Source organism: Callithrix jacchus, chromosome 7 (genome assembly GCF_049354715.1).
Source record: "Callithrix jacchus isolate 240 chromosome 7, calJac240_pri, whole genome shotgun sequence".
In the NCBI taxonomy this organism is placed as follows: Eukaryota; Metazoa; Chordata; class Mammalia; order Primates; family Cebidae; genus Callithrix; species Callithrix jacchus.
In genome coordinates this window covers 82,311,755-82,324,358 of record NC_133508.1, presented here as the reverse complement: position 1 = coordinate 82,324,358, position 12,604 = coordinate 82,311,755, and the positions used below count along the sequence as shown (strand labels likewise).

General features: G+C 46.7%; 1 protein-coding gene and 1 non-coding gene across 15 annotated transcripts in view; one reads left to right on the top strand and one right to left on the bottom strand.

The window, feature by feature from the left end:
- The window catches only part of NASP (nuclear autoantigenic sperm protein), a 46,554-nt gene extending 43,092 nt beyond the window's left edge, over positions 1-3,462 (bottom strand). For 9 of the 14 annotated variants that reach the window (XM_078331570.1, XM_078331579.1, XM_078331571.1 and 6 more), the window contains exon 1: positions 2,844-3,462. In XM_078331570.1, the coding sequence (XP_078187696.1) occupies positions 2,844-2,893 (50 nt within the window). In that variant the 5' untranslated portion in view covers positions 2,894-3,462. The remainder of the gene's footprint in view (positions 1-2,843) is intronic. The other 5 variants (XM_078331577.1, XM_078331575.1, XM_078331576.1 and 2 more) reach the window with 2 other exon arrangements.
- A 7,302-nt stretch (positions 3,463-10,764) lies between these two features.
- On the top strand, positions 10,765-10,905 carry LOC118143283 (U4 spliceosomal RNA). The gene has a single exon (XR_004727520.1). It is a non-coding gene; the product is annotated as a U4 spliceosomal RNA (small nuclear RNA).
- The last annotated feature ends 1,699 nt before the right edge of the window (positions 10,906-12,604 follow it).

Genomic DNA, 12,604 nt, shown 5'->3' with positions numbered 1-12,604 from the left:
ACAAAACTCTCAGGGGGAAAAAAAAAAAAACAAAAAACTAAGAACTAGTTTGAAAGCTAAGAATGACAGGATTACATTAGCATTTAGATATGTGTTACCTTAAACAATACTGTTTTAATGGCAAACAGTATTATGAAGTAGCAAAAGCCAACCTAAGACTTTTTAGAGAATTGTGATCGGGTATCACTACTGAAGCAATGAAGCTGGTATCAAAGCCAATTCCAAGCCAGGTGAGGTGATGCACACCTGTAGTCCCAGCTACCCAGAAGGCTGAGGTGGAAGGATTGCTTGAGCCTAAGAGTTGGGAATTCAGCCTGGGCAACATAGAAAGATCCCCATCTCCTAAATTTAAAATATCTGAACTGAGGTTTCTCATTCCATTTTTTTTCCTACTGGTTTGGAAGTTATTTTATTCTTACAACAGTTATCCTCAAATTATGATGCATGTTCTTACCTAAAGTCTAAATTCACTCCATTTTCTTTATCCTACCCTTAAACATGAGGACCTTATAAACTTTACTTCTAAATGTCCCCTTAACTTACTTAACTGAGGTACACTGCTTTCATTGTTCTCTCACACTAATTAGATGGGGTAATGAGGGAATGAAAATGAAAATACTGGCTGGGTTTGGTAGCTTACATGGGTAATCTCAGCACTTTGAGAGGCCCAAGCAGGTAGATCCTTTGAGCCTAGAAGTTGGAAACCAGCTTAGGCAACATGGTGAAACTCATCTCTATAAAATAAATACAAAAATCAGCTAGCTGGGCCTTGTGCCTCAGCCTCCCAAGTAGCTTGAGTAGTAGTCCCACCTACTCGGGAGGTTGAGGCAGGAGAATCACTTGAGCCCAGGAGGTAGAGGTTGCAATGGGCCGAGGTGGCATCACTGCACTTCAGTCTGGGTAAAAGAGACCCTGCCCCCCACCACACACACAGCACATATAATTGCTCAGTTTTAGCTTTCAATTTATGGTGTCAGGAACTACTTAAATGGTTTGTTTTCTTCTAGCCACATATACATAAACTTTCTTTATGTATAACCTGCCAGGAAGCTAAGACTAAGTTCACTAATGACCTAACTCTGGCTAGACACAGAGGACCTGCAAGAGATAAAACACCTGGCCCTGTAGAGTGGCTCACACCTGTAGCCCCAACACTTTGGGAGGCCAAGGCAGGAGGATCGCTTGAGCCCAAGAGTCCGAGACCAGCCTGGGCAACACCAAGACCCTGTATCTACAAAAAATTAGCCAGGCGTGGTGGCACACAACTGTAGTTCCAGCTACTCAGGAGGATCGCTTGAGCACTGGAGTCCGAGGTTGCAGTGAGCTATGATCCCACCACTGCACTGTAGCCTGAAGAGCCAGACCCTGTCTCCAAAAACAGACACCTATCAGTGAAATACTGAATGCTACAGTTGTCTATGAAATATTATGAAAAGGAGCTCTTTTTTTAGTAATAGTTATAGCACGACTCCCAACCCCAATCTATACTGCTCCTATCGAACCAATAGGGAAAGAGGTAGGTTATGTAAGTTTGAAATTAAAATTGTATTTCCCATGAGTTGCCAGGTGATTCTCAGGGTGACTTGAGAACCACTGCTCTGCAAGTCGGCAGAGAAAACAAAAAGGGGTAAGCAGAGATATAAGTAAATCTCTAGTAACTATACATACACTAAGACATAATCATGTCAGTGTAAGCCTACAGAATATTAATTTTTAAAAACTTCACAACAACCATTCCTTTTACAGGGAAGGAAGCTAACCTCTAAAGTGCATATTAGAGAAAAAAATAGAACCAGATCCTCAAAAAGATAAGGCAAGAATGGGAAATCAGACCTACTCTATGGAAAATAGCACCTGTTTCCTTGAACTCACGTAGTGTTTCCCTCCACTGTTCAAAAAATACACGAGCCTGAGTAGCACTGTGCCACTTTCAAAGCAATCCTATCTTATTTCCCTCCAGTTCTTCTCCACTTCGTGCATCCTACTGCGGATTCACCTAGCAACCAAACACTGCTGGTGAGAGCTCCAGACAGCGCTTCCTGAAGACGCTTTGCCTCCGGGTAACGTTCCCCCAAAACAGGCAACACCTCCAAAGTATAAAGAACTACAACCCTCCCTACCACAGGCAGGAGCTCACTGAGTCGGAGGGAGCGATAAGGATCCTCCAGGATAAGAAGTGAGCTAGGCGCGGGGGGAACTAGCCTAGCTACCCCCACCAAGCCAGTCCAAGGCTCCTGCTGGAGCGGGCTGCGGCCCCAAACAATGGAGTTTTCCCGCCTCCTCGAGGCCCCGCCCCCTACTCCGGAGCCAGCGAGGGAAGCAAACACACGCGCGCAAACCCCGCCCACAACAAGGCCCCGCCCACTCCCGACGCCCTGAGGTCCAGCCTCCTTCCTCGTGCAGGGTTTTTTTTTTTTTTCTTTTGGCGCCAAATCTCCGTTGGTTCTATTCCCAGGTTATCCAGGAACTCTACCCGAGGCACAAGCTGGGGACAGAAGGGGCGTGAGGGCCAACCCACGAGCCACGGCCCCGCCTCCCGGTCAACCGCCCCGGGACGCGGGAGGAAAGAGAGGGGCAGGCGATGAATACAGCCGCCGCTGCCCCCGGCAAGATGGCGGCCGCGAAAAGCGGGGCAAGGGGCGCCAGCCGACCGCCGTTACCACTGGAGCGCTAGGCTCTCAGCAAGAGAACTGCTCCAGTGACCAGGCCTCCCCGAACAGCGACAGTTGCTCCTAGGAAGGCAAGTACTCCCGCCCACAGGTCTATCCCTTCCTCGGAGCCCCCGTCCATTAGCCCTCCCCGCGGACTGGCCAGTGCCTAAAGCTTTCCACAGTCCCGCTTACTTGTCGGCAGAAACCAGCTCCGCGGCAGCGGCTGTGGACTCTGTAGCCATCGTTCCCCTGAGGTGGCGAACCAGCGACCGGAATAGAGCCTGTGAGAAAACAAGCAATTTGGAATACCAAGGACTTACTCAGGGACAGAAAATGGCAGATTGGAGACCCCGCGCGGCTGGGCCCTCTTATATATGATGGCCCTTGGCCCCGCCCATCCACTTCCGGATCTTCCTCTTCGGGTTTAAAGGGCCAGGACCAATACCCCCCGCCCCCAACCCGGCCTCCCACTATCCGAGGACACCTCCTGCCCTCTCCAGATGGCTCCGCGGGATTGTTGCCCTCCCTAGCCCGCCTTCTCCGATAAACAGCAACTTCCTCCTTCTCCAGCAAGACGCGTAAGAAGAACTGGAATCTTGACAGTGTAACTCCTGACAGGAATCCCCTGCGGTATCCACAGAAAGGAAAGCCAGTGCTGCTCTGCATGTGTAGGGCAAGTAGCCAAAGTCTCCTTCCGGCCTGGATACTGAGTAAGGTGACTTTCTGTCCGTCCTCTCAGTCGTAATGGATGGACACTCAAGAGCGAGGACGAATACAACAGCAGCGGCTACAACTGATCTGGATGACATCTGGGCCTCGGCAACAACTGACGCAAGAACAGTTTGTTCTAGGATTGGCTACAGCTGAAGCTATCGCTCTTGATTCAAAGCTCTGGCCGCAGCGGGAAACGTCTGGCTCCTCCCTTTGGACCCGCCCCCTTTGGCTGGCCCAATCCGCTGATACCATCCTCGTAAACCCTGCCCAGATTCCAAATCTGGCTGGTTTAATGCTCGCAGTGCTTTTCGTCCACTCCTGGCTGACTTGCTCAGTGACTACATGTGGGGGTACTGTGATTAGACGCTTTGAAGTTCGCCATCTTATTCAGTCTTAATAATGCTACTGGTGAGATCGGTGTTGGTCTATTTCTTAGAAAAATAAACCAAGGGGCAGGGCGTGGTGGCTCACGCCTGTAATCCCAGCACTTTGGGAGGCCGAAGTGAATGGATCACTAAGTCAGAAGTTCAAGACCAGCCTGGCCAAGGTGGTGAAACCCCATCTGTACTAAAAAATACAAAAATTAGCCACGTGTGGTGGCGGGTGCCTGATATCCCAGCTACTTGAGGGGCTGAGGCAGGAGAATCGCTTGAACCCACGGGATGAAGGTTGCAGTGAGCAGAGATCGTGCCACTGCACTCCAGCCTGGGCGACAGAATGAGACTACATCTCAAAAACAAAAACCAGGCTGGGCGTGGTGGCTCAAGCCTGTAATCTCAGCATTTTGGGAAGCCCAGGCGAGCAGGTCAGGAGTTCAAGACCAGCCTGACCAACATGGTAAAACCCCTTCTCTACTAAATATGCAAAAATTAGCCGGCGGGTGCCACGCGCCTGTAATCCCAGTTACTAGGGAGGCTGAGGCAGGAGAATCGCTTGAACCAGGGAGGCGGAGGTTGCCGTGAGCCGAGAGCACACCATTGCGCGCTCCAGCCTGAGCGACAGAGCAAGACTCCGTCTCAAAAAAACAGTAACCCAAGTTTCCAGCCGGACCAACATGATGAAGCCCTGTCTCTACTAAAAATCCCAAAAATTAGTCGGGCATGGTGGCAGGCGCCTATAATCCTAGCTACTCAGAAGGCTGAGGCAAGAGAATCACTTGAACTCAGAAGGCTGAGGCAAGAGAATCACTTGAACTCCAGCCTGGGCAATAGAGCGAGACTCCGACTCAAAAAAAAAAAAAAGATCAGGGAAGGTGTGACTTGTTCAGAAAGTTGCAAGACAAACCAATTATGGAAAGCAGTGTGCCTCATTTCCTGTAACTAGCTGATTGAAAAATAACTGTCAGGCTAAAAATCTGCACTTCATCATACCTGGAGCACATCCATTCCTTTTCACCATGGCCCAGTCTACACTGATCAGAGTAGGGGTTATTTCCCTTCAGGTTCCAGCATATTGGGAAAGATTCCTGGGAAGGTTTCTTACTCCAATCTGTCAAGGCTTGAAGAGGTTGAAATCTTTGGGGCTAGAGAGCTGGATGTGAAAAATGCTAATTCCTATGGCAAAGAGACATGGACTCTTCCATTATTAGCTAGGTGACATGAGCCAGGTCATGTAACCTGGATTGTAATGGAGTAACTGGGATTAAGATTAAGTGTAAAATAAGGACATGTTAGTAGCCACCTCTTAAGGATATTGTGAGAATTACAGTTAATTAGCACTGTGTTGGATTTATGCTAAGTACTCATTGAATGGCCTACCACAGTCTGAGGACATGGTAAATGGAGGGTGTTCGGAGGGAAGATCTCTCCAGAGTCCTTGCAGCCAGAGTTAGGGCCTGAGAAACCCTCTGCAATTACTGGTGTGACCCATTCATTCATTAAATTAATATTCACTGAGCAACTATGATGTTCAAGAATTTGTACTAGGTTCTGGAGACAAAAGACATAGACTCTGCCTTTGAGGAACTCAGAGAAATATATTTTAAAGTATATTTTAGGCTGGGTGTGGTGGCTCATGCCTGTAATTCCAACATTTCAGGAGAGTGAAGCTGGCGGATTACTTGAGGTCAGGAGTTCAAGACCAGCCTGGAAAACATGGTGAAAGTTTCACCTCTACTAAAAAAATACAAAAATTAGCCAGGCACAGTGGCTCACACCTGTAATCCCAGCACTTTGGGAGGCTGAGACAGGCAGATCACTTGAGGTCAGGAGTTCAAGACTAGCCTAGCCAACATAGTGAAACCCCATCTCTACTAAAAATACAAAAATTAGCCAGGTGTCGTGGCAGTCACCTGTAATCCCAGCTACTCGGGAGGCTGAGACAGGTGAAACACTTGAACCCAGGAGGCAGAGGTTGCAGTGAGCTGAGATTGCGCTACTACACTCCAGCCTGGGCAACAGAGTGAGACTCTGTCTCTAAATAAATAAATCGTCAGGTCCGGTGGCTCACACCTTTAATCCCAGCAATTTGAGAGGCTGAGGCAGGTGGATCACGAGGTCAAGAGATGGAGACCACGCTCACCAGCATAATGAAGCCCCATCTCTACTAAAAATACAAAAATTAGCTGGGCATGGTAGTGGGCACCTGTAGTCCTAGCTACTCAACAGGCTGAGGCAGGAGAATCACTTGAACCCAGGAGGCAGAGGTTGAAGCAAGCTAAAATCACATCACTGCAATTCAGCCTGGGCAACAGAGTGAGACTCTGTCTCTAAAAAGAATAATAATAAAAAATAAAAATAAGGCTGGTATGGTGGCTCATGTGTATAATCCCAACCCTTTGGGAGGCCAAGGCGAGCAGATCACCTGAGGTCAGGAGTTTGAGACCAGCCTGGCCAACATGGTGAAACCCCATCTCTACTAAAAATACAAAAAATTAGCCAGGCATGGTGGCTGATGCCTGTAATCCCAGCTACTCGGGAGGCTGAGGCAGGAGAATCACTTGAACCTGGGAGGTGGAGGTTGCAGTGAGCTGAGATAGTGCCATTGCACTCCAGCCTGGCAGCAGAACAAGACTCCATCTCAAATAAAAAAAAATACGAAAATCAGCTGGGCAAGATGACTCTGACCTGTAATCCCAGCTACTCAGGAGGCTGAGGCAGGAGAATTGCTTAAGCATAGGAGGTGAAGGTTATGGAGAGCCGAGAGTGCACCACTACACTCTCGGAGTGTAGTGGGCTACAGAGTGCGACCCTGTCTCAAAAAAAATAAATTAATAGATGACCAGGCGCTGTGGCTCACGCCTATAATCCCAGCACTTTGGGAGGCCGAGGCGGGCAGATCATGAGGTCAAGAAATCGAGACCATCCTGGCCAACATGGTGAAACCCCGTCTCCACTAAAAATACAAAAATTAGCTGGGAGTAGTGGCACACGCCTGCAGTCCCCGCTACTGAGGAGGCTGAAGCAGGAGAATTGCTTGAACCTGGGAGGCAGAGGTTGCAGTGAGCCAAGATCGTGCTACTGCACTCCAGCCTGGTGACAGATTGAGACACTGTCTCAAAAAAAAAAAAAGAAATTAGGCCAGGCACAGTGGCTCATGCCTATAATCCCAGCACTTTGGAAGGCTGAGGCGGGTGGATCACGAGGTCAAGAGATCGAGACCATCCTGGTCAACAAGGTGATACCCCGTCTCTACTAAAAATACAAAAATTAGCTGGGCATGGTAATGCATGCCTGTAGTCCTAGCTACTCGGGAGGCTGAGGCAGGAGAATTGCTTGAACCCAGGAGGCGGAGGTTGCGGTGAGCCGAGATCATGCCATTGCACTTCAGTCTGGGTAACAACAGCGAAACTCCATCTCAAAAAAAAAAAAAAAAACTTAATAGACCAGATGTAGTGGCTCAAGCCTGTAATCCCAGTACTTTGGAAAACTGAGGTGGGTGGATCACAAGGTCAGGCATCCAAGACCAGCCTGACCAACATGGTGAAACCCATCTCGACTAAAAATACAAAAAATTAGCTGGGCGTGGTGGCAGGCACCTGTAATCTCAGTTACTTGGGAGGCTGAGGCAGGAGAATCACTTGAACCTGGGAGGCGGAGGTTACATTGAGCTAAGATCAGACCACTGAACTCCAGCCCAGGTGGCAGTGCCAGACTCCAGCTCAAAAATAAATAAGTAGGCCAGGCATGGTGGCTCACACCTGTAAGCCCAGCCCTTTGGGAAGCCAAGGTGGGTGGATCATGAGGACAGGAGTTAAAGACCTGCCTGGCCAAGATGGTGAAACCCTGTCTCTACTAAAAATAGAAAAATTAGCCGGGCATGTGTGGCAGACACCTGTAATCCCAGCCACGTGCGCCCAGGCTGTTGCCCACGCTGGAGTGTGCTGGCATGATCTCAGCTCACTTCAATCTCCGCCTCCTAGGTTCAAGCAATTCTCCTGCCTCAGCCTCCTGAGTAGCTGGCATTACAGGCATGAGCCACCATGCTCAGCTAATTTTTGTATTTTTAGTAAAGACGGGGTTTTACCACATTGGCCAGGCTGGTATTGGTCTCCCGACCTCAGGTGATCCACCCACCTCAGCCTCTCAAAGTGCTGGAATTACAGGAGTGAGCCACCATGTCCAGCCTGCTTTCTTCATGAAACCCCAGGAATTAAAATTACCCGAAGACCAATAGTCCAAATAGGAGATTGGCAAATGAAGGATCTTGTGGAGGCTGAGTTTTCTTCTGCCAGTCTGTGGAATTATTTATGTGTTGTGTGTGTGATGCCTATAAAAATAGCTCAAATTGGCCGGGCGTGGTGGCTCATGCCCATAATCCCAGCACTTTGGGAGGCCAAGGCGTGTGGATCACGAGGTCAAGAGATCGAGACCATCCTGGTCAACAAGGTGAAACCCCGTCTCTACTAAAAATACAAAAATTAGCTGGGCATGGTGGTGCGCACCTGTAGTCCCAGCTACTCAGGAGGCTGAGGCCAGAGAATTGCTTGAACCCAGGAGGTGGAGGTTGCGGTGAGCCAAGATCATGCCATTGCACTCCAGTCCGGGTAACAGCGAAACTCCGTCTCAAAAAAAAAAAGCTCAAATTAATTGGCCAAAAGGAAAATAAGCACTTGAATCAAATATTTATTTTCTTTTTCTTTTTTTTTTTTTTTTGAGATGGAGTCTCACTCTTGTTGTCCAGGCTGCAGTGCAGTGGCGTGATCTCGGCTCACTATAACCTCCACCTCCCAGGTTCAAGTGATTCTCCTGCCTCAGCCTCCCGAGTAGCTGAGATTACAGGTGCCTGCCACTGAGCCCAGTTAATTTTTTGTTTTTTTAGTTGAGATGGGTTTCACCATGTTGGTCCAGCTGGTCTTGAACTCCCGACCTCAGGTGATCTGCACACCTCAGCCTCCCAAAGTGCTGGGATTACAGGCGTGAGCCACCATGCCGGGCTGAATCAAATATTTCTTAAAGGGAAGATAGGCTGGGCGCGGTGGCTCACGTCTCTAATCCCAGCACTTGGGAAGGCAGAGGCAGGCAGATTACCTGAAGTCGGGAGTTTTAGACCAGCCTGATCAGCATGGAGAAACCTCATTGCTACTAAAAATACAAAATTAGCCGGGTATGGTGGCCCATGCCTGTATTCCTAGCTACTCGGGAGGCTGAGACAGGAGAATCACTTGTACCTGGGAGACAGAGTTTGTGATGTGTCAAGATCACACCATTGCTCTCCAACCTGGGCAACAAAAGTGAAACTCTGCCTCAAAAAAAAGCTGGGGGGGGAGATAAAAGCTGTGGTACTTTTCAGTTCACATGACTTTAATCTTTGAGAAATGAAAACAGACTTAAAGATTAAGGGGAAAAAGCAGATGTCATCAAAATATAAATAGGTGGACTGGGCTGGGCACAGTGGCTCACACCTGTAATCCCAGCACTTTGGGAGGCCAAGAAAGGTGGATTGCATGAGCTCAGGTGTTTCGGCCAGCCTGGGCAACACGGTGAAACCGTCTATACCAAAATACAAAAAATTTGCCAGGTGTGCCAGTGTGTGCCTGGAGTCCCAGCTACTTAGGAAGCTGAGGCAGAATTGCTTGAACCCTGGAGGCAGAGGTTGCAGTGAGCTGAGATCATGGCACTGGACTCCATCCTGGGTGACAGAGTGAGACTTTGTCTCAAAAAAAAAAAATAGGTGGACTAAATTATACAAGTCAGATACTAGGTTGGCTAAAGGTTTTAAAGTTATAAACTGTTTTTTGGTCTCTACTAAAAATACAAAAATTAGTCAGGCATGGTGGCAGGCACCTGTAGTCCCAGCTACTCGGGACGCTGAAACACAAGAATTGCTTGAACCCATGAGACAGAGGTTGCAGTAAGCCGAGATCATGGCACTGCACTCCAAACTGGGCAACAGAGCGAGACTCCATTTCCATCTTAAAAAAAAAATAAAATGGCCGGGCGTGGTGGCTCACGTCTGTAATCCAAGCACTTTGGAGGCCAAGGTGGGAGGATCGCCTCGGGTCAGGAGTTCAAGACCAGCCTGACTAACATGGTGAAACCCCATCTTTAAAAAAAAAAAAAATTAATCTTACAAAAGAAATTCTTTTTGCACTGATGCAAACGACTATATTACCACAAGTTAAGAATACTCACAGATAGTTTCCGAATTCTAGAGGAACAAGGCAGAGAGAAACAAACACGCTCTAGATTTTGTTACAAGAGTATACCTCACTCCATTTGTTAAAGGCTGTAAATAGTTCAAAATATTTCCAGCCAGGCGTGGTGGCTCACACCTATAATCCCAGCACTTTGGGAGGCCGAGGCGGGTGGATCAAAGGTCAAGAGATCAAGACCATCCTGGTCAACAAGGTGAAACCCTGTCTCTACTAAAAATACAAAAATTAGCTGGGCATGGTGGTGCGCGCCTATAGTCCCAGCTACTCGGGAGGCTGAGGCAGGAGAATTGCTTGAACCCAGGAGGCGGAGGTTTCGGTGAGCTGAGATCGCGCTATTGCACTCCAGCCTGGGTAACAAGAGTGAAACTCTGTCTCAAAAAAAAAAAAAAAAAATATTTCCTTGACACTGAAAAATGAAACTGCCTAAATTCTAAAGGTCATTATTTTGACTAAATTCAAAAGGGTATTACATGATTTTTCTATAAATTGAGCATTGAAATAAAAGCACAACAAGGTACTCTTAAGGCATTAATCTGCTCTTTGCCAAAATTTGTAAAGGGTTATAAAAGGTTTTTTTTCCTTTTTATTTTTCTGAGTCATCATTTTGGCAAACTAAGTAATTTATGGTAGTCTGGAATTCTATTTCATAACATCAAGATATTTAACATATTTAACAGACTTTCCAAAATCAAACTTCAGTTTCAAAATTGTCTTTCCTGACACCTGGGTTTTCGAATACTTCCGAAGAGCCCCTGGAGTGTCCAGAAAAGAGAGGTAAACAGGATTACTTGAAATGTTTAGGTACACTTTGCACAGTGGCAGTATCGTAGCCAATGAGGTTTATCCAAGGCACGATTATTGCTCATTGAAAACTTTTCCTAATACCCCGCCATAATGACTTGAAATACAGCCCGCAATGGCAATTTTTGACAGTCTCTATGGGGACTGCATAAGAAAAAAAATAGAAATATTTAGGTACATGGAACTGTGTTCAGTCTTCTTTAGGTTATATTTTGGTGAATAATACTAACATATGTTCCAAAATTGTATGGAATTTCTAAAATTCTAATGTCTGAGTATATGCTATCAATCATAATTAAAGTTGTTAAGTTTTTGTAAACCATGGAGATAATCAAACTTCTTTTTCAATTGTGCTTCTAAATACCCTGAACTTTTGGTTATTCATAGACAATTATGGTTATTGTTTTGTTTTAATCCTTTTTGAAACATTGTTTATAATAAGCTACAGAACTTTGACAGGTGCTCTCAAATACAGATTTCTGATAACTTTGGAGATTGTAACATTGGAATAAAGGAAAAACATACAGGACTCATTAAGAGCTAAAATGTTCACAAATATCAAGCAAAGCAAGAGTTAACTGAATGTACTCAGGAAACTGAAGAAACCTTTTTAACTTTTGCTTGGAATATTGCTGATCTTTGTTTTGTTTTTCGGAGTCAAGGAAACTTATTTTGAACTATTTATGGCCTTTAATAATTTGAGTTAGCTATAGTCTTTTTTTTCTTTTCAGGTGGTGTTTTTGCTCTTGTTGCCCAGGCCGGAGTGCAGTGTCATGATCTTGGCTGACTGCAAACTCCACCTTCCGGTTCAAGCAATTCTCCTGCGTCAGTCTCCTGAGTAGCTAGGACTACAGGCACATGCCAGCATGCCCTGCTAATTTTTGTATTTTTAGTAGAGATGGGGTTTTATCATGTTGGCCAGGATGGTCTTGATCTCTTGACCTCTTGATCCACCCACCTTGGCCTCCCAAAGTGCTGGGATTACAGGCGTGAGCCACCGTGCCTAGCTTAGGTATACTCTTGTGAACAAAATCTGGAGCATGTTTGTTTCTCTTTGCCTTGTTCCTCTAGAATTTGGAAACTGTGAGTATTCTTAACTTGCTGTAATATAGTTGTTTGCCTCACTGCAATAAGTATCCATTTTCTTTTGTAACAGGATGCATTTGGAGAAACTGGTTGTTTTACCAAGGCTTTGACAGGAAGGGTATGCTTCCTTTTAAGCAGTCGAGCTGGACTTGCAGAGCTGAAAAAATTTTTTGGGGAAAAAAACTGGCTTCATACCCTTGCCTACAGGGTCCCTGTACAGGGTTCCTGACCTGTGGTCAGTAAAGAATGTCACTTTCTAACAGACCTAGGAGTTCCAAGTTTATCTTGGGACCTTAAGAGGAGAGGATCACCCAACTCAGAGGTATTTGAGGATACAACCCCATGGCTGGGCTTGGGTTTAAAAGGTCTTCTCTGGTTGGGCACAGTGGCTCATACTTGTAATCCCACCACTTTGGGAGACTGAGTTGGGTGGATCACGAGGTTAGGAGTTTGAGACTAGCCTGCCAACATAGTGAAACCCCATCTCTACAAAAAATACAAAATTAGCTAAGCATGGTGGCAGGTGCCTATAATCCCAGCTACTGGGGAGGCTGCGGCAGGAGAATTGCTTGAAACTGGCAGGCAGTGGTTACAGTGAGCCAAGGCTGTACCACTGCACTCCAGCCTGGGCAACAAGAGGAAAACCCTATCTCAAAAAAAAAAGGTTTTCTCTGACAGTCCTTGTGCAACAGAGTTCCATCAAAGCCAGTCTAAAAGGCCAATGTAGATGTCAGCTCACTGCAACTTCCACCTCCAG